Genomic DNA, 26,976 nt, shown 5'->3' with positions numbered 1-26,976 from the left:
TGCATAACACTGCCAGTTCTATATTATTAAAATTATCATTACCTTGCTTTCAAAATTGTATTGGAATAAAACTCTATGCTATACTTGATTAAACTTTAATTAGAGTTTTGCTTCTCTCAATACAGTACTCACCAGTGAGGGCATTGTATTCATCTCAGACTTCTCTCCATCCAAGCCACCCTCAGGCCCTGGGAAAAAAGTGTACATATCCAGCCCACACTCCAGCCCAGCTCACACCAAGCTGGCTGCAGCCACAGGGGCCAAGAAGGCTCTTAATAAAGTGAAAATCTTAATCACTCAAGAGAAACCTAGGTAAGTTACAAGTGTAAAACTAACAGCAACATTCATTTATTTATTCAACATTTATCTAGTTATCTATTCATGAAAACATCATTTTTGGAGATGTACTAAGATTAATTTTCTTCTTCATGTTACCCTTTCTTGTTTGTAGTTTTGAATTTATAAGAGGAAAAATGTTTTTTTGTTTCTTCCCCTAAGAAGAGATTTAGCATTAACGTGGCTCCTTTGTTTCCAGTAATGTGGTAAACATCCCCCATTGATTTTGACACATGAAAAGTTTTGACTTCTGAAAATAAGAGATAAAGATTCTAAAATTATGGCCACTGAACACATTAAAAATTGGGGGACAAAAGCTGGATTTTCATTTTAAATACATTTTCCTGACTTAAATGCTGTGTAATCTTATTAGCCAATAAAATATAGGTGTTTTTCTCATGCATGTAAAGATGTTTCCCGTACTGTTTAAGGGCCAAGATTCTAAGGGAAGCTGTAGTTCTGTGACTCCAAGTATAATTTAATCTTGGTCAAATTTCACTCTCCCAATCTCTAAGATAGTGTTTGAAAGGATTTCTTAGGGTTGTAAGGATTAATAGGTGCAATAGCTTAAGTACTGAACATAGCGTCTGATACTCAATAAGCATTCTTTTGGTAAAGGCTAGCTATTATTGTTTATTTCAGAAATTTCAACTGAGTACAATTTTATTTTAAAGAACTAATTTTATGCATTAAAAATAGATTTCTGTCTTTTTCCTAGTGATATGGTAGTTCTTACATTTTTATTGCTTTGGTAGGTTCTTTGGCATTCTTTTTTTTTTTTTTTTTTTTCTCGCGGTACACGGGCCTCTCACTGTTGTGGCCTCTCCCGTTGCGGAGCACAGGCTCCGGACGCGCAGGCTCAGCGGCCATGGCTCACGGGCCCAGCCGCTCCGCGGCATGTGGGATCTTCCCGGACTGGTGCACGAACCCGTGTCCCCTGCATCGGCAGGTGGACTCTCAACCACTGCGCCACCAGGGAAGCCCTGGCATTCATTTTTTAAAAGCTTTTATTTTTAATATGCTAAGATTATTCTATCTAGACTTTGTGGGTAATTACCTAAAAAATGTAAAATACAAATTGCTCTACAAATACATTCTGAATTTATATGTAAATATAATTTTTATATAGTAAACCATAGGCTGATTAAATTCACTGATTTATCCCTCACCCTGTGCTGAAATAATTTAAGATTACTCCTTAAATATCTTGAGAACTTTTTATTTACCTTGCCTTGATTCTGTGTCCTAAATAATTATTTTTTGCCTGCATAGTTTTATAAGTTATGATTTATATACATTATATTTTCTGTCATGTGAATCATATGTTCATCTTGAGTACTGGGGAAATGCATTATTTATCCCTTCAAATAGAACTACTCTGGGTACTTTCACATACATTATTACATATAATCTTGCTACAATCCTGGGCAGTAGTACTGTGCCCACATCATAAATGAGGAAGCTGAGTCTCACATTGTTTTAAATATGCTGCTTAAGCTCACCCAGCTAGGAAGTACAGAGTCAGGATTTTAATGCAGTCCACATCCCTGTCTCTAGTCCTCTAATCCAACTTTATTTTAAGTTTCAAAACCTTTTAATAAAATTGTTGTGTAAGAAAAAAGGTACATAATTGTATGCCCATTCCTACTGAAATATATTAAATATAAATTTATTATAAAATAAAGTTGTGATTAAATATATACCACAATCACAACTTACTAAAATGAGTTTTGAGTCTCTCTAACAGTCTTTATAATCCTCGTATCATTTCATCTCTTTTATTTACACAGAAGAAAATGCTGTGGTAAGTGAATAAAGTACGAAGCTTTGTTTCAAGAAAGCTTTAAGACAGCTGAAAAGTGAATGAAGGCGGAGTAGAGGAAGTGCCTTCCTTGCCCAAGCCGTGCAGATAGTGCAGTGACTCCTGATCCAGTTGCCTAGCCCTCACTGCCCTACGTGCTTTATGTTTTAGTCCTGAGGCTTCATTTCAGCAGTCTATCTAGTACTTCTAATTACAAAATAACAATAAAACTACTGTCTTAAGAATGCCGTATAGTATTGTCACTGACCATCTCATACCACAGACTTACTACTTTACTTTACATTTTCACCTATTCAGAAACATGTCTCTATCCGACCTATATAGTATCATTGTCGTAATTTGGATTTTGGCACAAAGAAGAGATCTAATTTTTAGATGCTAGCCCGTGTTGGTCATTTCAGGAAACAGTTGTACATTCTCATTGACAGTTATTATATGGAAAGTACAAAATTCAATTCTTTTTTAGCTTTTTCTGATATGAATAAGGTCTGACTCATTTTTTTAAATTGAATTATGGTTAATTTACAATGCTGTGTTAGTTTCTGGTGTACAGCAAAGTGATTCAGTTATACGTATTATATTACATGTTCTTTTTCAGATTCTTTTCCATTATAGTTTATTACAGGATATTGAATCTAGTTCCCTGTGCTACACAGTAGGACCTTGTTGTTTATCTGTTTTTTATATAGTAGTTTGTCTGCTAATCCCAAACGCTTAATTTACCCCTCCCCTACCTCCTTCCCCCTTTGGTAACCATAATTTTGTTTTCTGCTTCTCTCAGTCTGTTTCTGTTTCATGAATAAATTCATTTGTGAGCCTGACTCATTTCTTGGTGCCTGAAGTAAATGTTTACTTTTTTCAGTGCTGAATTCATAACTCTCAATGATTGCCTTCAGTTGGCATACCTGCCTTCCAAAAGGAATCACATGTTGCTCCTCTATCCTCGAGAGATTTTAATCCTTGACCTTGAGGTGAATCAGACAGTGGGTGTGATTGCAATAGAACGAACAGGAGTTCCATTTCTGCAGGTATCTACAACTTATAAATTATATTACCACAAGTTGATTATGAATTATATAGAGAAAAACCATAATTTTGCAAAAGTCCTTAGTCTCACTTTCTCTTTTTCTATTTATTTAAAGATTAACAATGTTATTTTACATTCCTTATTTTTCTGCACTTTAGATTGGTTTGATTTAACCCTAGAAATTCTTCTGACTGATGTGGAGATATGTACTGAACTATTTAAGTTACATGGATAAAGACAGATTGTTTTAGGATTATTAATGGATATTTTAAATGTTCATTTAGTTTTAAAACTAGGGGATTATATGTGTATTTTTGTGTTTTGGGGTTTTTTCTGCCCATATTCTCTAAATATGAGTTTATGAATCTCACCGTATATACTTTTAAAATCTATTGTTTTTAAAAACAAATACATCATCTATTTAAAGGTAATACCCTGCTTTCAGCGTGATGGTTTATTTTGCCTACATGAAAATGGTTGTATAACCTTACGTGTTCGAAGATCTTACAATAGTATTTTCACCACTTCAAATGAAGAACCAGGTGAGTTTATATCTCACAATAATGTTAATTATATTTTTCTTCAGAATGATTTTATAAAGCTTCATGTGGCAAATACTCACCAAAGCATGGAGTTAATAATAATCCTTGCCTTAAGAAAGTAGAATATGGTTATAACATGAGGCATAAAAACCCAGGCCCAAGATAATCCCTGAGTATTATAACAGTGCGCCTCTTGTAGGCTGCAAAGATAGTAATATTTTGTAATCCCTTCTTGATTATATCCATGAGCTAAGTGGATGTTATCTTTTGTGATTATTTCTTTAGCACAAGTCCAACCTTGTATATACCTTTATTATTACACCCCTTTGACTTCTCTGCTTTAGGATTTCCATGGTAAAGTAACAGGTTAGTAAGTCTCCAGGGCATTCAGTTGTCAGTTTCAATCTTATCCTGGAGAACAAAACTAATGTTTTTATGGAATGATGTACTATGTAAAGGTGAAAGTGACTTTCACATCTTTTATAAAGTATAATTATTCTCAGGCTTATTGTAGACCACAGTAAATTATGTTGGGCTACAAGTGCACTGTTAATTATTTAATCATATATTACTGTTGATCCTTTTTCAAAGAATTTCCTTTATTTTAAAAATATTAGACTATTTTGATAATAATTGTTATTTTGGAAATTAAACTTGGTGTAGACGGTCATTAAGTAAATTTTCTTTATATCCTGAAGAAATTAGTAATTGTAAACAGGGAAGCCATTTTTGACAAACTTTGCATTAGTGAAGGGATGATATTCTTTTTGGTTGAGGTATTATTTAAATTAAAACAAGTAGCAGTGACATTGATATGTTTGCTCTCTAATATTTAAAAGAAAACTATACTCTGTTAAGATCCAGATCCTGTCCAGGAGCTTACCTATGATTTACGAAGCCAGTGTGATGCAATCAGGGTGACAAAAACTGTCCGTCCCTTCAGTATGGTGTGTTGTCCTGTCAATGAGAATGCAGCTGCCCTCATAGTGAGTGATGGCAGGGTTATGATATGGGAACTGAAGTCTGCCGTTTGTAATCGAAATTCACGGAACAGGTAAATGAACCAATAGGATCTCTTTTTTGTTTTGCTTTGTTTCCCCCTTTCTTTAGAGTACCAGAATCATATAAAAATAGCCGGACCTTTTTTCTGAAAAAAATATTTTAAATTGATAATTAAGACTTTAGATTATTAGGAGATTATGTAAACCTGCTAGAGATATTTCACCTATGGGTTAGATTAGTGAATACTGTAAAAATTGATAGAATACTATGATCTAAAATTAGTATTTTGAGTTACTAACATGGGATGCAGGTTTTAAATATGTAAGAACCAGGTTTTAAATATGTTTTAAATATGTAAGAACCATCTAATTATTCTGTCTTTGCAGTAGTTCTGGCGTGTCACCTTTGTATTCACCCGTGTCTTTCTGTGGAATTCCTGTAGGAGTGCTACAGAATAAACTCCCAGACCTCTCCTTAGATAACATGATTGGTAAACTGCTTTTTTTTTTCTCTCACTTTTATGTTAGGTATACTTTTTGAAGGGCAAAATTAATAGTCAGTGGTTGTAGTTATTGTAAAGTCAAAGTTAATACTTCAGAAAACTAAAATGTAGACTTATTCTTTCCTAAATAAATCAGAGGGGTATAAAATATTTAAGCATAACAGTACCTGAAGTATTATAGACTATTATTGTAGTGCTGGAATTAGAAAATGTTCGTTCGTGAGGGACTCTGATCTAAATGAAAGAGATGGCATGAGGCATCTGGATGCTGCATATATAGCCCTTGCTGGGCAATACCATACCTCCTCCTCCATGCTCGCTGCTCCTTCAGCTCAGAATTGAACACACTCTTCCTCTCTCTCCCTTTCTGCTACTCCTTATTCAAAATTCAGCTCAGGTGTTGCTTTCTTTAACCTCCCAAGCCTGGTTTATGTGGTCCCTCATAGTCGTCAGCTGATTGTAGTTGTGATTTTACTTGTCTGTTTCCCTACAGTAAATTATAAGCTTCACAAGGGTGGGACAGTGCTTGATTCAGCTTTGCATCCCCAGCGCTCAGCCCAAGGCCTTGCACATTCTAGATGTGTGATAAGTATTTATTGAAGGAATAAAGTAACTGAGCAGTATTAGAAAAAATCGTCTTAACTTTTTGACTTACATTTTCTTATTTTCACGTTGGGAATTCTTATTTCAACAAATATTTATTTGCAGATAATACATTACTTCAAAGTTAATTTAATTATTAGAGGACCACTATATATTCAAGGAAGAATGAGGATTGGTGGTTTCAAATATATACAACTAGAAATTGTAAATATGCCAAGCAGTGCTGATGTCTAATTCTTTTAAAATTGTGGCTAGTGGTTTATAAAGGATTTTCTTTATCACTATTTGTTCTCCCACAATGTAATTGAAAATGGATATTATTTACTAGGTTCTTTTGTTTAAATGCTGTAAAGATCCATGATATACTAGAAACAGCATTAACTTATTAATCTTCTTAATCAGAGATGACATTTATTGAGTGCTTAATACCATGTTAAATACTGTGCCAAATTCTCTTTAAGTATTAGCTCAACAACCCTACAAAGTAGGTACTATTATTATTATTATTATTTCCATTTTATGTATGTGGGAACTGAGACCCAGGGGGATTAAAAAACTTGCCCCGGACTACACAGCCAATAAGTGGAAGTGTGAACCTAGTCATCCCAGTCTGGAGTCTGCTCCTTGGCCATGGCATCTAGTCCCGGCTGCTTCACCGTAATCTAAGCAAGACCTCTCCAGACCCTGGTATCCTCACAATTCCTGCCAGCTGTGGAATCCTTGTGCTCAGTGACACTAACTTTTATACTTAAAATTCTTTTCACCTTCTAGACATAAATCCATATGAGGAAGTTTAGACACATAATTGTTTTGCAAAATTTATTTTATTAGTTACACAATTTTCCAAGTTAATTGACCTTGTCTGCATTTAATATAAAATATTAAAGTGAAAAGAATGATAAACACAGATGCACAGAACTAATCAGTAATACAGAGCCTGTAGGAGTTTGTAATTTTATGCTGTTTAGGTATCTAAGTGATATAACTTACATTTTTTTTTTTTTTTTGTGGTACGTGGGCCTCTCACTGTTGTGGCCTCTCCCGTTGCGGAGCACAGGCTCCGGATGCGCAGGCTCAGCGGCCATGGCTCACGGGCCCAGCCGCTCTGCGGCATGTGGGATCTTCCCGGACCGGGGCACAAACCCGTGTCCCCTGCATCGGCAGGCGGACGCTCAACCACTGCGCCACCAGGGAAGCCCTAACTTACATTTTTTAGGAGACAAAATGATACAGATTGTATAGCAGTTCTTGACAGTGTTGTTGATTTAAAAGTATTAAATAAATCTTTGTTACTTGAAAACATTTAAATTTAAACTTTTAATTAAACTTTTAATTTGAAATTCACTATGTACTTAGTGGTAATTGAAAGCAATTCAGTTAAATACAGAGGCCTGATTTATATTCATTGGGTAAAGGCTGCTGCTTAGTAAGGCCTAATCTGCCCTACTTTGTGAATCACCTCACATGGAAGATGCTTGGAGAGAAATATGGCAGTTTCCTGAAGTGAACTCCAAGCTGCCAAGGGTTGGTAAACATGGTACCTACCTGTAGAACTTGCCATTCCTTTAGACCCCATCTTTGTTACTAAGATTGATACCAGTTGTATGGCTTATCCTAAGGAATCATTTATTTGGATTCAACTGATGGCCTTTTTTTTCTGTATATCTTACCGATTTTACAATAACATCATTACTAAAACAACTTTACAGCTTTAAAAGGTTTAGTTAGAATCCCGTCACCCACTTCTAGTAATTATTTCATTCTTCCCTTTCACAGTGTGTGTGTGTGTGTGTGTGTGTGTACATATATATATACTCACACATATTCCTGATATGTACTTTTGACAACTTTATCCCAGTATTCAGTAGTGCTTTAAAGGAAGAAAATTTTTATACCCTTATTAGTGAATGGTTTTGATTTTGTTGCACACTTTGTATTCACATTTTGTGAATGGTTTTTATTTGAATCATCTTTTTAGTTTGAAATTTGATAACCTAAGTACGAACGCTGTATCTAAAAATAATGCCATTTAAGACAACTGTCACTAGTGATGGTTTATATATTATATATTAGTAATTATAAGTATGTATTTAAATTTTATTTTACTTATTTATATACAAATATGTAATTATAAAGCTTAAATGTTGTAATTACATTGACACATTAAGATTTCTTATTAGAAATCTAAATGAGTTCTTTGAACCTGCTATTTGTGATTACCAATTTTATGTGCACTTTAAAGAGCATCAGATTGAAAAGTAACCCTTTAGAAAGGCAGTAAGACAGGAATGCTCTGTAATATCTCATGCTGCAGAAACTGTTCTCTAACCCTAGTCCTCTTGATTTGCCTTGGGTGCCCTAATACCAGGAACTTTGGCTAAAATGGTGTTTCTTAGAAGACACAGGTCCCTGAATTCTGGATAGCAATACTCTGCAGTAACCTATCCTTTGAGATATTAGATGATGCAGTTTAAGTCCCATAGCCAAGTAAGACTCGGTGTATAGATACAGGCACTAGAGTGCTACATTACACCTTCTAGACCTGAAGAGTATACTTCCACTGTAAAGTTCCTTTAGATTTTTAAGAACAGCGTATGTTACAGTTAGCATATTTGTATTTTTTATTACAAATCAGGGCAAAGTGCAATTGCTGGGGAAGAACATCCCAAAGGCTCCATTCTGCAAGAAGTGCAACTCAAATTCCTGCTAACAGGTCTGCTTTCAGGACTGCCCTCACCACAGTTTGCTATCCGTATGTGCCCACCATTGACCACAAAAAATATCAAGATGTATCAGCCATTGCTTGCTGTTGGTGAGTATTGGACCTGTTCTTTTTTTAATTCTTAATGTCTATTTTACATTTTTAAGATATTTAAGTTTCCTGGTTACTAGAAAATCCTTTATTCTCCTTTAAAATGCTTTAAGAGGAAGAAGAGGCTAAATGAAATTGTATAAATACTCATTTTGAAATACTTTTTTTTCTGTTCTATTAATCTTTTTTAATCACAATGATAACTCATTCACCTGACACCAGATGATAGAGACCCTGACACCATGGGTACATCTCTAAAATGTCAGGAGGAAAGTCCCTGTGTAATGCTGAAACCAGACTCCTTGTCTTTTCTTGGACCATCTCAAGCTCTTCCTGTGCATGTCATTTTGTTACTAGTTTTTGTTAACTAATAATATAGTCACACTTAATAGTTTAATAATAGCAAGTTTCTTCATGTGCTAAGAATTGTATGTTAAACCTGGTTTTATTGTGTTTAAAGTGACTATTGTCTTTATAAACTAAAGATTTGCCTTTTGGGTTGAAATTGCATATTTTTATGTTGTAGATAAAAGAAATTGGTCTGGGTTTCAACTTGCTGTCACAGTAATTTCATGGTAATGGGATTAACCTGATTTCTTTTACAGAGAGGACCAAATTTCTATTTGCTACTAAATACATAAGGTTAAAATTCATTTCTCTAAAATTTTGAACAATAATATATTTGTTTGAAATTGTCAACATTTTTCTTAAGATGCTATTGGTTTGACTTCTGGCTTTTTCCCAGAAGGTCTATAAACATGTGATTTGTGATTCTTTTTTTTCCTAAAATGAAAACCCGACCTTATGGCCAGTGTGTCTCAACTTAATGGCTGACTTGTGAGCCCTAATGGCTCATTTGAGTATTACTGTTTGGCACTACTCTTATTTTCCCATTTTTTTCCATTATTATCTTTTGAAAGTGATTTGAATTTTAAGGTTCAGTGGTCTGCGTTTACAGGTGTCCAGATTTATATAAATGCAGATAGATGTTTAATTTTTATTTTAGAAACTATTGATTCATATTAAAATTCTCATTGAGGTTTCAATTGGGATTGGTCAGTGACCATAGTATGTACATCTCTGTACAATGTCAGTATACCTTCTCTTTCAATTTAGGAATTTATTAATTTCTTGGAGAAAATTACTTCTTGGGATAGCTAGATAACAAGAGCTGAGTCAGGCTCTGAGATTTCCATTGTAGAATAAGCTGTATTGTGCTGGTATATAGTGAATAGCAAGTCGTTTATTGAATTTAGTACAATAACAAAGTAAAAGCAAAAAATATAAGTGCCTAAAGTCTTGCAGAGTCATTAGAAAAGAGAAGCAGAGTTCAACCAGAATTACTTCTTCTTGGGCCCCTTAAGTATTAAATCATAGTTTCAACATCATCAAAATGTGCAGAATGTAGAAATCATATGATTATTATGAACACCTGATAATTGAAAAGTTTTAGTAATTCTTTAGATATTTTCTCAGTACTAGAAGATACTGTAGAATAGGTGATAAAAGTAAGCAAGTGTAATACTGTATTTCTCTAGAATAGTTTTGCAAGAAATTTCTGAAGCTTTAATTCAGCAAGTTAGCTAAAATTGGAAATTGCCTAGCATTTTTACATTTATTGTTATTATATTATTATTATTTCTACATTCTATTGCTTTGTATGAATCCATTAATTCTTTTAAGTCATGTGCAGTGAGAAAGTGATTGTGCAACCACTTACATTGTTCACTTTTCTTGCTTGACTTATAAAAACATGTTAAGGGCTGAAACATTACTTTCTCAAGAAAGTGTTACTTTCTCAAGTGGCCATGTCTCTTCTAATTAAAATTTAGACATGTTACCTGAGGCCACGAGAAGCTTTAGGCATAATAATAACTACAAATCATAATTACAGTGATAACAGAAATAGTAATAATCATGTACTTACTTTGTGCAGAGTGTTGTACTAAGTGTTTTACGTATGTTTCTCATTTAATCTCCAACAAATAGATTTTCCATTATTCCCATGTTAAAGGGATACTAACACAAATGTAGTGTGGGCAAGTAATTTGCAAAAGTATAGGGCAGAGCCAGGGCTTAAACTCAGGCTTCTTTAACTGTAAAATCCACAGTGAACCACTGTACTTTGCTTTACTTTATGATGTGTTTAATGTTAAAGACAGAACAAAACCAAAATCTTTGTAAAGAAAACTAGAGAAATCTGGTTAATGAGTTCTGCTAGGTTGCCTTTTTGAGGATCAGTTATAATAAACATTCAAAAAGCTTAAGAAGGTGCATCTTCAGATTTTGTGTGTATTGAATTAGGTTGTGAAGTCTTTGAAAATCTGTCCCTGGATTTAGGTAAGATTACAGAGCACATGAGATTAAGCCCTTTTTTTTTTTTTTTTTTTTTTTTTTGCGTTACGCGGGCCTCTCACTGTTCTGGCCTCTCCCGTTGCGGAGCACAGGCTCCGGACACGCAGGCTCAGCGGCCATGGCTCACGGGCCCAGCCGCTCCGCCGCATGTGGGATCTTCCCGGACCAGGGCACAAACCCGTGTCCCCTGCATCGGCAGGCGGACTCTCAACCACTGCACCACCAGGGAAGCCCTAAGCCCATTTTTGATGAGAGGGAGGACAGAGAAGTTTACTCTTTCTTCACACCTAGCTTGGGTTCCTTTAATAAAATATAGATGTTGTAAAATAATTGAAATCTTGAGAAAAGACTTCTGTTAGATTTGGAACTTCCACTAGATTAATTCTCCTCTACTATGTCATTTTAATAGGTACAAGTAACGGTTCTGTCCTGGTGTACCATCTCACCAGTGGGCTGCTGCACAAGGAATTAAGCATCCACTCGTGTGAAGTCAAGTGAGTCTGTCATTGGGATATTGAGATTATAAACATATGTAATACCAGAAAAAAGTTCTTGTGGACTTTTCTACACTGAATACTCTGCAGTGGTGATTATTTGACTGAAAACTTTGAGTAATGCATATTCATGTCCAACTAATGGCTATGTTCATTAAGGATGAGTACTAATTGTTTACTTTGTAGAGAACATTATGCAGTGGAGAATTTTTTTCTCACTTTATTTCTGCATCTTATTTATTTCTCCTAAGGCCAAGGCTATTTTCTCACTGGATATCACTCTGTTCCCTTGTTCCAGTTTATATAGTTTGTTTTCCTTTTCTGTAAAGATCCCTCAGTAGGACTGCTCATGAAAATTTTGAATAAGGTCATTTAAATTGTTAATTAATCTCATTTATTCTTTCATTTTGAGATGTGATCTGTTTTATGAGTTCTCTGTATGCAGAGGTATCTGAGGGAAGGCTAACAGAACAGAAGGATGACTCTTGCTTTCTGTTTTAAAGTACATACATGCCACTCCAATAAAAATTTTTTAAAAATAAATAAAAATAAAGTACATACATACCTGCTCCATAGCATTATCTTGCTGATCACATGACTATATTCCTTTCTTTGCCCTGGCAATGATGGATTGTAAAGTTACACATATATAATATAAATTTATTAATCTTCCAGTACTTTTTGATGGTGTTGGAACAGATGTATCCGAAAGGCCATTTCTCACTTCTGTACATTATATTATAGTTATAGTTCTCATGTGTACGTTAAAATTCTTAGTGAACCCTTAGTGTGCACATTATTCGGAATAAATGCGTTTTCTAAATGGGGAAGGGTCAGCCCTTGAAGTATCACAACTCTGATTGTGATGGAAGTTTCTGAAGAGTTTATGTTGCCTTATTCTTTCAAGTGCATGATTTTTTGGTACAGCCTGAGTGACTGTTTATCGCCACCTTATGCTATGCCCCTACAGTATCTCCCTAAATACATCTACATGGAGGAGTAATGTTTTCAAAAGTGTTAGGCTTTTGGGGTGCAGAGACACAGGTAACTGCTTGGATCCTTCTAGGCTGTTGTTCATCCTTTCTCTCTCCTTCCAGTAGTCCCTGCTGCCCTGATACCTTCTCTCTTCCTTTCTTTCCTGTCTGCGTTTCTTCTCTTGACATTTCCTTTCACCCCTGGCTTTTGTTTGCAGTGTTCCCTTTTATGGCAAACACCAATCAGTCAAAACTCACCATTTAATCAGTATTTGTTCTAAGGATTATGTTAAGTGTTAATACTTTTCAGGCATTGTTTCCTTGAATCCTCACTAGAACTCTATGCAGTAGGCACTATTATTATTCCCAATTTACAGAAGAAGAACTGAGTATTGTGGAGTCATGAAAAGGTACATGGAATTCAATCCAGGCGTTTCAGGCTTCAGAACTGAGCTCTTAGGATACATGTGGTAAATCTCCAGCTAAAATATTCACATAGATTAGTTGGAAACATTTTGGCAATAAGATAAAAATGTTGACTAAGCCGGGATTAATGCCAGGAATTTGGTACATGCTTCTGGAAAATCAAGCACATTGTCATTTTTTTCGGAACACTGAAATCTTATTTATTTATTTATTTGTTTGTTTATTTATTTATATTGAGGTACAGTTGAGATATATTAGTTTCAGATGTACAGTGTAATAATTCAATACTTGTATATATTGTGAAATGATCACCACAGTATGTAATCTCTAATAAAGACAAGATAACTAGTAAATCAGTGAGCTATTTGCTGTAAGTAAGATTGTTATCCTGGATTGTTCAGGTCATAGATGTCACTAAATACATGACTCACACATGTTATGATAATATTTGTTATTGACACCAAGATTATTTATAATGTGTTGCTTGGGGTACCAAACAACTCTAAGGGGTATGCTACTCAGTCAGGCTAGTGTCGTGAACAATCATGCGCGTATGCTCCATTTTCTTTAAATATAAATTTTCCCTCTTAATTGCCATTTTGAAGATAATTCACATTTTACATCCAGAGATGGTGCCCAAGAGGATGCTAAAATACTGCTGTCTTCGTGTTTCAATTAATGCAATTATAGTATTACAATTAAAAGCCATTATGAAAATTTCACAGATGTGCTATAAAAATTGCTGAACTTATTAGCAGTAAACCCAGTATGTTCTAGATACTCATATGCAAATTAAAGGCCAACTTTAGAAAGTTGTTTTTCTACTTAGTACTACAAGTGTTTTTAAAAACCACTTCAATCTTAAGTATTTCAGTCTTTAGCATACATATGGCCTGGTACTGCCTAACTACAGATAGTTGCATCTATGCGTTTTTTGAAAGCTATGATGTTTTAACCAGTTATGCTTTACAAATATGAAATATATATTGAGCCTCTTCTGTATGCCTGTAAACAGACGAAACCTGGGAAGCTTATAATCTAGTGGAAGATACCTAGAAGTAAATAATGTAGAGTGGTACATATAGGTTTTCTTAGATTATTAGAGTTCTTATATTATTAGTTGGTGTCTTTGTCCAATAGGCTAAAATTACAATAGTATAGCCCAATACTATTTTCAGTGTCAGAAATTGTTAAAACAGTAGTTTATATGGGTATCAAAACACTGATTGACTCAGTATTGCTTTGAGCACATTGAGTAATTTGTGGAAAGTAACATGATCTCTATTTTGTCTGTCTGTACATTTGCTGCAGTTAGTTTCATATAACGGTAGGACTTCAAGACCTTTCAGAAAGTGTCTGCTCCCCCCAGCCACCCAGTGTTGAGAAGTAGCTAAGGTAGCATCCCCAATACAGGTGAACAGGCCCAACTTGGGAATCTATAGGAGTCAGAACACTGAATCCCTATTGGTAGATTCTAAGGTTACAATTGTTCAGTAGCAAGGAATGCTACAAAACAAACTTAGACTGAGTCAGAAAATGAGCTGCTGTTCTTAGGAGTTTTTATAGAGCTCAGTGTGTGGTTAAACCTGGACAATGGTTTTCTAATCCTGGAAGCAGTGTTGTGCTCAGCTGTGTTTGACAAGAGTTTTCATTCTTTTCTTTTGAGAAATAATCCTCTCCTTATCTAATACACTCTGAAGTCCAACTCGATTTTTATTTTCTTTAGTTGATCAGTAGGAGTCAGATGTACAGGCTGCTGCTGGAATCTGCTCAAAGGCAGCACACTTGTGGTGCTCGATTATAAATAAGCAGCCACCCATGTTCTGCTATATCCTGAACACTGGGACATCCTGTAAACTGGGGGGAAAGCACTTCTCTGAATATGTACGGCACTTAGAAACATAAGGAGGCACGGTAGGCTTTTTTTGGACATCATTCTTTTAATCTAACGGAATTTGCTGAGTGCCTGTCACGTGCTTAGAGAGACAGGGCATGGTACCTCCCTTCTAAGAGACTACAGTCTACTGCAGTGCTTCTCCATGAGTCGCACTGTCGTTTCCACTGAAAGCTGTTGAGGCTTTCAGGCAAAACCCTGTTTGCCCTTTGAGTCTCAGCTTTAATGTTTCCCCAGGAAGCCCAGCCTGGCCCCTGAGACCAGATTCCATGTGACTCTTACAAGCTCCTGTTGAACTCAGCACTGTTCTCTTTTGAGATAGATAATACCGGATGCACTTGTATAATGTCTCTCTTCTGCTAGATTGTAGGCTCCTGAAGGACAACAGTTACCTCCATCTCATTCACAGCTGTATTCCTTAGCCTGGCAAAGTCGCTAGCATGTACTGGGTACTTAATAGCACAGGCACTGGCATATATGGGGTACCTAACAGATGTATTTTTAAAAATAATAAATGAAAAGTGGGAGGACTGAAATTTTTACTGTCCAGAGGTAGTGGCATTACTATACTAGAGTATAAGTAGTTCAGATTGCCAGCAGCAAGACTTGGAAAGTATATCTTAAGGTTTCTGTGGGTAAACAGATCTGATTGAAGCTACCAGACTTATTTAGAGAACAGAAGTTCAAAATGATTCTTGTTTCCTTTTGTCCACTCTCAGTAGAAAAATTAATGAGTACTATGTGTTAGGGGAAAGAAAGAGAAACAAGACAAATGGGCTTTTCCAGTGAATAATTAACCAACTTATATTGTAGTCTCTATCGGTGCAGTTTGAGTATAGTAAATGAGGAGGCCTAGTGAAGGAAATAGGGCTTGAGTTAGATCTTGAAATAAGAGTAATTATTGATGGTGATTATGAATACACACAGTGCTTACTCTGTGCCAGGCCTTCTCTGTGCACTCAGTGTTATTACTCCTGCACAGCAGATGAGGAAACTGAGAGGTAGAGGAGCAGAGCTAGTAAGTGCTGGAGCTGGGACTTGATGCTAGATAGTATCTGAAGAGGGAAGGAGAGGGGTCATTCCAGTCATGAAAGTTCTCAAGAGTTCTCCGTTTTTAGCAGCCTAATCTGAGTGTTTTAACACAACTTTACATTTGAAGAGTTATAAATTGATAACTACAGTAATTCCCTGCTGTTGCAAATATTATTTTCAGTTCTCTTGGGATTATCTTTGCTCCTCTGAGAAGAGACAAGTAGATGGGTACACAGGGGTCAGTGAGGAAAAGCTTACTCTAGTTAAAATAGCAAGGTTTTTAACATCCGAACCTTTTTAACACAAGGTTCAGATGATGGAGAGGTAAGTTTCATGCTGAATGGCTTTGAAAGTCACACAGAAGAGTTTGGATTTGATGCAGGAGCCATTGTATTGATACCTTTTCTTGGGCAGGTGAGAGACATGTTCAGAGCAGTATTAATGCTAAATCTAGCAACAGCATTCAAATTGGAGTAGAAGCGGAAAACCTAGATCAGAGGTCAGCAAACATTTTCTGTAAAGGACAGATGGCGAATATTTTAAGCTTTGTAGGCCATAAAACTTCTGTCACAATTACTCAGCCCTGCCATTGTATCGTGAAAGCAGCCATAGACGTTATGTCATTGTTAAAAATGGTTGTCCTGTAAATGCTGATGAGCAATTGCATATAGAACAGAGGTTTAGACTTGCCTCCCAGTCAGCTCTATTACCTTGTAAGCAATGCAGGGTAATAGTAGTGTTTCTCACTTCTTTTTGTGACTCTGATGAATCCGCTTGTCCTGGGTCCCCCCATTTTCCATTGATGGTGAAGCCAGTTATGTTAGTGGGAAAAAAACATGGACTCACCTACTATCAGTCCCAAATAAAGGGGACTCCCAGGACATTATGATAGGTTACTGTCTTGTCATACGTCTCTGATTTTTCTTTCATGCTTTCCTCTAATTGACATACTGTTTGGAACGTTCATCCACTTCCAAATCTAATAGCTCAGTTTGTATTGTTTGCTTCAGGAATTTCTGCTTCCTAACCAACTAAGAGTTTTGATAAAATTTGATAAAGTTCCTACGTGTACTCAACTTTAAGCAGTCTGCTCAGAATATTTCTGTACCACTTGTTTTTAAACAGTGGAATTCTTGGCAAATACTGTGATGTGACTCCTTTGCCAGATTTTAATAGCTATTTTAGTGCTATGAATTCTGATAACCTGTCTTTATTGGATTTGGAGATAAAGTTTTATTAGAAATAATTTTATATATGTTGGAAATGTATGATAATATAGCCTCAAATAAATGTCATATTAATATAACTCCTTAATTAACTTGTATAATAAAATTTAGGTCATAGAAAAAACTTATTTTTCAAATAAATTTTTCAGACAAAAAAAGAATATTAGATTAATCTTTGTTTAATTTCTCATTATAGGGGTATTGAATGGACGAGTTTAACTGGTTTTCTTTCTTTTTCTACTTCAACACCAAACAACATGGGATTAGTGAGGAACGAACTTCAGCTGGTTGATCTTCCAACAGGTTTGTGTATTTAGACTATTACGATATTTAAAATGGTACCGTCATATTGATCAAAGATGTTGCTATTTATAAAACATGTTCCAAAGTACTTTCTTTCACCTTGGAATTTTTTCTCATTTATATATTCATTTTTATATATTCTATGTTTATATAGTCATTTTTTGGTTGTTCTTTAATAATTGCCTTAGAAAAGACTCATCATTGTATGCAAATTACGTTAACACAAGTGCATGGTAAATGGAGTACCATTAGCCTGAATGGACAGATTCAGAAATATGGTATCAGTTGTACTTTCAAGTACATTGTTGTAGGTAACCAGAAGTACAGTTTTAAAATCAATCTTTGTAGTTACACTTTATTAGATTCTCTTTTAAAAATTTTGGCCTTTGCGTGAAACCCTTAAAAATCTTATAAATAAGGATTCTTTTTAAATGCTTAAATTTAAAACTTTTGATAATCTCTGGCTGGCTAAATAGGAAAACTTAATTTCGGAGTTTAAAGACTTTACAATAGGAAATATTCCAGTAAAGTAACCTGTTCACAATTGTTAAAAACCTATAGCCCAGTGAGTTTCAAAATACGAACTTGAAAATAGAGTAAGGTGAAGGTTTTATATTATTTTATATATAGCACATGGAATGATTTCAAATAGTTTTTTTTTTTTTTTTTTTACAAAATTGTGGGGAGTTTTTTTTAAAATGGCTTAGCAATATGAATATATGTAGATAGTTTTAACTAATAAGTTACCTGTGTGTATAATAAATCATATATATGGTTGCTTCCTTGTATTCTCAATATATATTTCTAATTTATAGTTGTTCTTACTTATCAGAGTATGTTACTAAACCTCAAAGAATTAGCCCCACTTTAGTCCAGTGTTGCTCTAGTCAAATTGGAAATGACCTGCCTGGTGACCCCTATCCCTACATTCCTGAGTTGCCAATAAACTGGCACTGGTCACTGTAGGTACATGGTAGCCCAGGGATGAAATGCTGTTCTGTAGTATCATTCACTAAAAAAATGCCTGTTCAGTTTTTTCTAATCAGCTCAGGTCTAGGACTGTTAGATAACTTAAAATCTGTCTTTCACAGATTTATTTTTGAGGAACAAATTTCTAAGTAATAGTTACTGACTTTTTAGGTGGGACATTTAAATTCATAGATTATAGACTTTTACAGCCTTGTCTTCTAAGGAGGGCAGCCGACTAGCAGAGCCAGGAAAGGATGTAGGGTGTTTGGTGAATAATAATAGTGAGCTCCTATTTGATGGCATTGAAGAGCAGGGAGGCATATAGGCATCCACTTGTCTTTGAATTGAGTATGTTCTCTCTTTTGTTTAATGTAATAGAAATCTAGGAAAAGATATTAAAATATATTTGCTCAGGGACTTCCCTGGTGGCACAGTGGTTAAGAATCCACCTACTAATGCAGGGGAAATGAGTTCGATCCCTGGTCCGGGAAGCTCTCACATGCCATGGAGCAACTAAGCCCTTGAGCCACAACTACTGAGCCTGCGCGCCACAACTACTGACACCATGTGCCGCAACTACTGAAGCCTGCACGCTCTAGGGCCTGTGTGCCACAACTACTGAGCCTGTGCGCCTAGAGCCCATGCTCTGCAACAAGAGAAGCCACCACAGTGAGAGCCCACACACCACAATGAAGAGCAGCCCCCACTCGTCACAACTAGAGAAAGCCCACGTGCAGCAACAAAGACCCAGTGCAGCCAAAAAATATGTATATTTGTTCAAACATAAAGTAGAACTTGCATTTTTTAAGTTATAGAAAACCATTTAGCTTCTTTGGCTATTAACTAATTCTTAATATTCCCCAGTTTCAGTTTATAGAGACCTTTTGATAGGAACATGTCAAAATATTGTAGTTGAGTATTTTGCACATGGGACAAGAAATCTTAAATACCTGTTCAGAGAGTGTTTTCTCCACTAATTAGTATTTGTAAACATGAAAATATTTATATTACCTTGAATGTACCAGTAGTTTTTACAGTAAGCAGTTGCTTTACCAGAGATGCATTAAAACTTTAGAAATTGGCATTTCTAAATTTCTAAGATTAAATTATTTGAAAGAAACCGCAGAAGGACTTCAAGAAATTCTATAAAAAAAGAAAATATCTTTTTATAAAGTAGATATTTGAATGTAAGTAATATACTGTTGGTCTTTAACTTGTAATAGTTTTGAATACTTGAGAATACTTTTGAATTTAGATTATTAGAAACAGCTTAGAAGCAAATGGAAGAGGGAACAGGAATAGAGGGTAGCACTGATCAAATTACATTGGTACAGCTTTTAGTTTCTTACATGTTTTATGTGCTTTTTTACCTTTTAATATTTGCAATTAAAGGTAGGAGCATTGCTTTTCGTGGTGAACGAGGTAATGATGAATCGCCCATCGAAATGATTAAAGTATCTCATTTGAAGTAAGTGTCATCCTAAAAAAAAATTCTCTGGTCTTCTCACAAGGTAATCTCAAGGATTTTTTTATCTTTAAGAAAGTGAGAGTATGCATGCATGCATATAGAATTTCTTAGTGATAGCAAACTATGATGTGCAGCCATATCAAAGAAAATATTTCAGTCGTAAAATTAAGTTGCTATTGCTTTTAATTCTCCACTTCTAAAAAGACAGGGTAACTTATCTGAACCTTAACATTTCATTAGATTACTAAGACCAGTAACCCCATTGTGTTCCACTATAGCTATGTTGGTATAAATGCCTGTCACTCACTAAGAAATGTTATTTGTTATCTGGTGAAATTCTTATTTCAACTTCCACCTCAGTTTGGGTTTACTGAGTAAAAGAATTCATTTTCCTTATTTGTAATTTAGATCTAATTCCAGTAAGTTTCTGAGTTTTTTGTTCCAAGGGAAAATAAATGTAAAGCAGGATTATTGACAATAGAGACTGAATGAAAACTAATCAAAAGAACAAAGAAAGAAGGAGTAAACACTCTGAAATTGTTTTTAAAATTGCTTTAGCTTTTCGAGGCTCTTTGCCTTTCCATATAAACTTTAGACTCAACTTATCAGTTTTACCACAAAGCTTCCTAGAATTTTGATTTTCATTGCATTGCATCCATGGATCAACATGGGGAGGAATTGACGTCTACCGAGTTTTGTGATTCGTGAACGTGGTGTATCTCTCCACTTATTTAGTTCTTTAATTTCTTTCAATGATACTGTGTAGTTTCCAGCTTATAGGTCTTACACATCATTTGTGAATTATTTTTTGCTTTTTCTTTGATGCTATTATAAATGGTGTTTTTTCTTTTTTTATTTCGATTTTCAATTATTATTTATATACTGAAATAGTTAACTTTTTACTGAGGTAATATTTATTTATAACATTATGTAAGTTTCATGTGTACAACACTGTATTTATACTTCTGTGTACCCTACAGCGTGCTCACCACCAAAAATTTATTTTCCATCGGTCACCATACATTTGATCTCCTTTACCCATTTTGCCCTCTTTCCTACCTCTTTCCCTCTGGTAACCACTGCTCTGTTCTCTGTATCTACTTGTTTATTTTTATTTGGTTTGGTTTTTTAAATTTATTTTTTTATATTCCACATATGAGTAAAATCACATGGTATTTGTCTTCCTCTGACTTATTTCACTTAGCATAATACCCTTATGGTCCATTCACATTGTTGCAAATGGCAGGATATTCTTTTTATGGATGAATAATATTCCATTGTTTTATATATATATATTTATTTTTATATATATATATATATATATTATATATATATATATATATATATATATATATATATATATATATATACCACATCTTCTTTATCCATTCCTCTGTTGATGGGCACTTAAGTTGATTCTGTATCTTGGCTATTGTAATTAATGTGATGATGAACATGGGAGATGCAGGTGTCTTTTCAGATTAGTGTTTTTGTATTCTTTGGATAAATACCCAGAAGTGGGATAACTGGATCATATGGTAGTTCTATTCTTAATTTTTTTAGGAATCTTCATCCTGTCTTCCATAGTGGCTGCACCAATTTACATTTCCACCAACTGAGGGTTCCCTTTTCTCCACGTCCTTACCAATACTTACTTCTTATCTTTTTGATAATAGCCATTCTGACAGGTGTGAAGTGATATCTCATTATGGTTTTGATTTGCATTTCCAAGTAATTAGTGATGTTGAACATCTTTTCACGTGCCATCTGTATGTCTTTGGGGAAAAGTCTGTTCACCTCCTCTGCCCAGTTTTTAATCAGGTTGTTTGTCTTTTTGTTGGGGAGTTGTATGAGTTCTTTATATATTTTTGGATATTAACCCCTTATTGGATATATCATTTACAAATATCTTCTCCCATTCGGTAGGTTGTCTTTTTTGTTTTATTTATTGTTTCCTTTGCTGTGCAGAAGCTTTTTATTTTGATGTAATCCCATTTGTTTCTTTTTGCTTTTCTTTCCCTTGCCTGAGGAGACATATCTAGAAAGATATTGTTGTAGATACATGTAGATGCCCTTTATCAGGTTGAGGAAGTTTTTTTGTTCCTAGTTTGCTGAAACTCTGTATCATTGAGTAGGTGTTGAATTTTGTCATATGCTTTTTCTGCATTTATGGACATCATCATTTGGTGTGTTATTGTTTTGTTCTTTAAGTTGGCTTAATATGGTGAATTATATTGCTTGATTTCTCAGATGTTAAACTTGACATTCCTGGGATAAACTCCACTTGGTCATGATGTATTAGTGGATTTGAATTGCTAATATTTTGATATATTGTTGGGTTTGATTTACTGATACTTTATTAGGGATTTTTGCATCTGAGTTCATGAAGGATATTGGTCTAGTTTTTGTGTAATATCCTTGACTGGTTTTGGAATCAGGGTAATGGCCTTGTAAAATGCATTCTGAAATATTTCCTCCTCTTCTTTTTTCTAGGCGAGTTTGTGTAGAATTGATATTATTTCTTCCTTAAATAGGGCGAATTCACTGAGGAACCCATCTGGGCCTAGAATTTTTTTTGCAGTCAAGTTTTTAAATATAAACTCATCTTTCATAGATGCCAAACTATTCAGGTTATATATATATATTTCTTTCAGTACGCTTTGGTAGTTGGTGTCTTTCAAGTAATCTGTCCATTCATTTCATTGAAGTTGTTGAATTTATTGATATAAGCTTGTTCATAATAATTCCCTTATTCTTTTAATGGCTGTGTGATCTGAGTAATGTCTCTTTCATTTCTGATAATCAGTAAATTATGTCAATTTTATTAATTTTTTCAAAGAAACTTCTGTGGTTTCTTTGATTTTTCTCTGTGGTTTTCTGTTTTCTGTTTCCTTGACTGCCATGCCTGTCATATCCTTTTGATTCATTGACTTCTTTATCATTGTTAATATTCTTTGTTCAGAAGTTTGTCCGATTTGTCTGATTAGTATAGCCACTCTAGCTTTCTTTTGATTAGTGTTTGTATGGTATATCTTTTTCCTTCCTCCTATTTGTAACTTATCTCTGTCTTTAAAGTTGATTTCTTACAGAGAGCATATAATAGGGACTTGTTTTACTGTTTGATCTGATAATCTTTGCTTCTAATTGCATTGTTTAAATTATTCATATTTAATGTAATTACGAATATGGCATATGTTTTCATCTACCATCTTGGTAGTTATTTTCTCTTTTTTTCATTTTGAGTGAATTAATATAGTTTATAATTATATTAGGTTTAATTTCTCATATGCAAAATATCAGTTAGTCTAACCCACATAAGAACAAAAGTTCTTTGGAGGAGAGCCTCAATAATTCTTTTAAACGTAAGGGAGTCCTGGGACTAAGAAGTTTGAGAATTGTTCAAACTGTTTGGACTCCAGTCTCTTCTATTTCCAGTCAGTCTTGACTCTACACAAGCCTACTAAATTAATACATCTTAAACAACTGATCACATTATCACCACTGCTTCAAAACTCAGTGATCTGCTCTTCTCTGTGGGATGAATCTCTGCACATGCTAGCATTGCATTTTAGGGTGTCTTAGGGATTTTATAATGTGAATCCAAAATTCACATTTTAGCCTTCTTTCTCATGATGATTGCTCTCACATACTTTGCATTTCAAACAGCATGTTCCCCCAAACACCCTGTGTCCTTTCCTGTCTTTTGCCATTTATCACACTTGTAACTCTGCCTAGAATGCCATTTTCCTATTGTCAAAGTTAATCTCAACTTTCATAGTGAATCTTTATAGCATTTACCAGATTCTCTTTTATATTAGTTATTTACATACACGCCTTTACTTGTTTTTATATTAGATATAATAAAAAATGTAACATTTTGCATTTGTATAATCCATCACGGTTTATAAAAGTCTTTCATGTGTGCTGGTCGTTTTTGTTTATTTTTATCCTTACAGTATTTAGTGAGGTATGTAAGACAGGTGTTGCCATTTTAAAGATAAACAGAATAAAACTCAAAAGGTCACATGGTTTGTCTGAGGTCACATAATTATCAAGTGGGAGTCCTTTGATAACACTGAGCTACAGGGATCTTCCTACTCTGTCACATTTCCTCACTGTCGGCATGATAGAAACTTTACTTACTTTTTCATTTAATTTTTACCGTAACCTGCATACCAATCAATCCATTGATGTAAGTAGTGGTATTTTCATGTGTTGATGAGAAAATTGAGCCTCAGGAGGGTTATTGTAATATGTGGCACCAGGATGTGAACTCATGCCTTTTCTCATCATTCTGAGCTGGGCTCCTTGCCTACTTATGGCTGTGTGGCTCTCACAGGTCATTTTAGAGCTTTACCTTCTTAGGACTGTTAATCATGAGGGCTAAAGGTTAGTTTAAATTCTCTTTGTTTAGAATGTGTCATCTGAGTTTTCTGATTTACTGAACTTTTTATTTGCACTGCTTGTGAAAATTTTGCAAAAAGAGGTTTATTTAGTAATTTTGTTTATTTTAGACAGTATTTGGCAGTTGTATTCAAAGATAAACCCCTGGAGTTATGGGATGTTAGGACCTGTACCATTCTTAGAGAAATGTCCAAAAACTTCCCTGCAATAACTGCTTTGGTAAGTTACAATTTAAGAAGTAAACAGTTTATTTAGGTATGTATATACGTGATGAATATTTTTCTTTAGCTTGAATTGAAATCACTACTCCTGTGTATTTTCTTGTCAAAAATGTGTATTCAGAGAAGATGATCTAAACAAATGGACACAACTCTTATTTTCTTGGATGGGTTAAGCTAATGTTATATTAAATTCCAATTAAAATTTAATTTAGATATTTTGAAGAACATGATAAACATTCTAAAATATTTATGGAAAAATAAAGGTCATAGTCAACCTTGAAAAAAGAGGAGTAATGTAGGCAGTATGGGTGGGGGTCGGACGCATCCTACCCCATACAGTACATATTATTAAACTGTAGAAATAAAAGCAATGTCATATTGGCCCAAGAAAGAGAAATGGATCAATATAATAAAGAGCTCATTAACAGACCCATGAATGTTTGGAAACTGAATGTACAGTAAAGTAGCTCACAAACCCAAGAGGAGGGACAGACTGTTTAGTAGGCAGTATTGGGGAAACTGTCTCACTTTATGGAGAAAAATACTGGATCTCTGCATAATACCATATTCAGAGGTGGGCTCCACAGGATTAATGACCTAAATGTAAAAAAAAGTAAAGCTATAAAATTAATACAAATACAGAGAATATTTTTCTATTCTGGGGCAAAAGAGGATATCTGAAGCTCAACCCAAAAGGCAAAAAAATTGAATGAATTTGATTATATCAAGATTGGTGCTTTCTATTCAATGAATCAGACCATTGTCAAGGTTAAATATAGAAGACAAGTTGAAAAAAGAAATTTTCCAGTGTCTAAGATGGACAAAGGGTTAACTAATCCCTCTAAGGGATTAGTATTGTGGGAACTCCTGCAATGAAGCGACAGGAGCCCCAGTGGAAGGACGAACAAGCATGTGAACAGTTAATGAATGGCAGGGAAACCTAAAAGGCCAAACAAGCATGTGAGGAAATGTTCAAACTCATAGGTTTTGAGATGTGCAAAGTAAAATAACCATGATGTACCTTTTAGACTAACAAAAAGTGGAAAGCCAGGTAGCATCCCATGTGGGTGTAATATGGGCTATAGGAATTCCTTGGCGCTGCTGATAGGTATCTAGACCAGTGAAGCCATTCTGCAGAGCAAACTGGCAGCACTTAGGCAAACACAGACATCCTCTGTGTTCCAGCTGATCAGCTTCTGGTCATACAGGAACTTTTGTGAGGATATTGACTGCAGTGTAATTTGCCGTGAGGAGAGTATAGAGACAATCTGGGTGTCTTTTGCTGGGAAACTAAACTAAACTAAAAACTAGGCTAAAAATTGGCAGATGTACCTATGGAGTGTTATATAACATGCAGAAACAACAGAGGTGGGACTTGAATACATTGCACTGAGTAAAAAGAGTTAGAAACAGGATGAGATATATAACACACTACTGTTAATGCAGATCACAAATATGTGCATGTAAAATAACTACATGTTAAGAATTTATACATATGAGAGGATGTTAGATTAAATGCATTAGAATAAGCAGGAATAAATAAATAAAAGGAGAGGTTTGTGGTGGACCTACAGATGATAATGGGCCATGATTGGAGGAGTGTGATCATCTCACCTTGTGTACCTAAGGGGGAGGTGGGGAGGTAAGGAGTGGGAGATACCATAATTAAATGTATTATTTTCATTCTGTAAAAAATGAAAGCATCAAAAGTTTAAAACCTGTTGGAGTTGGCCATTAAGCTCTTTTCCCTTAAGCTGTAATTGAAGATTAGAGGTAGATCATTAAAATATTCTACCATAAGCTGTAATGAAGATGCATTCATTCAATTCAACCTTTCTGAAAAAAGTAAAACCTAAGAACAAATTGTGAATTCATGTGTAGTAATAATAAGTGACGCTGGGCAATGGCGGGTATGCCCAGCTCTTCTGGAAGCGTTCTTTGACAGAGAAACTGATCACTTGCGGGCATGTCTGTCTTTGCTTCACAGGAGTGGTCACCTTCTCACAACTTGAAGAGCCTAAGAAAGAAACAGCTGGCTACCCGAGAGGCCATGGCCCGCCAGACCGTGGTCTCAGATACAGAGCTGAGTGTTGTTGAGTCATCTGTGATCAGGTACCCTGTTTCCGCCCCTGTCATTTGTAATAGCCAAGACATGGTTGGGAAATTGACAAGTGTCATCCCAAGGCACCTCTAGTCTGCTTTAGAACATACGTTGGTGTTTCAGTACATGCTCATATTACTATAGAGTTAGTTTTAGTATTGCATTGCTTGGTGCAGTTTGCAGCAGTAACCTGTGCAGTAACACCTACACGTCAGCACCCGTTAGTGAATATGATCATTCTCAGTGCCCTGCTGCTCCATAAACTTCAGCTTCTGAAATTCAAATGAATGTAGCACGAATATCCAGATGGGTCACATTGTCATTTATGTTCACCAAAGGAAATGTATTAGGGATTCTAACTTAGGTACCACCCCGCCCCCATCCCCACTAAATTTACGAATAAAAAACTTCAGAGAGAATGATGAGTCGAGGTAAGGCCTCTGTTCTGCAGCAGAAACAGCAA

At 35.1% G+C, this 26,976-nt stretch overlaps 1 protein-coding gene across 1 annotated transcript in view; it reads left to right on the top strand.

Annotated features, from left to right (window-relative positions):
• Positions 1–26,976, top strand: part of WDR11 (WD repeat domain 11) — a 54,680-nt gene that overhangs the window by 10,803 nt on the left and 16,901 nt on the right. Inside the window, exons 5-15 of the mRNA XM_065894092.1 lie at positions 126–312; positions 3,021–3,186; positions 3,613–3,727; positions 4,586–4,781; positions 5,116–5,219; positions 8,470–8,646; positions 11,411–11,495; positions 17,244–17,350; positions 19,712–19,787; positions 24,302–24,410; positions 26,400–26,524. Of these exons, the coding sequence (XP_065750164.1) occupies positions 126–312; positions 3,021–3,186; positions 3,613–3,727; positions 4,586–4,781; positions 5,116–5,219; positions 8,470–8,646; positions 11,411–11,495; positions 17,244–17,350; positions 19,712–19,787; positions 24,302–24,410; positions 26,400–26,524 (1,447 nt within the window). The remainder of the gene's footprint in view (positions 1–125; positions 313–3,020; positions 3,187–3,612; positions 3,728–4,585; positions 4,782–5,115; positions 5,220–8,469; positions 8,647–11,410; positions 11,496–17,243; positions 17,351–19,711; positions 19,788–24,301; positions 24,411–26,399; positions 26,525–26,976) is intronic.

This window comes from Phocoena phocoena, chromosome 16 (assembly GCF_963924675.1).
Source record: "Phocoena phocoena chromosome 16, mPhoPho1.1, whole genome shotgun sequence".
Lineage (NCBI taxonomy): Eukaryota > Metazoa > Chordata > Mammalia > Artiodactyla > Phocoenidae > Phocoena > Phocoena phocoena.
Note: the sequence above shows the minus strand (reverse complement) of the source record. Positions and strands in the feature narration are given on the sequence as shown.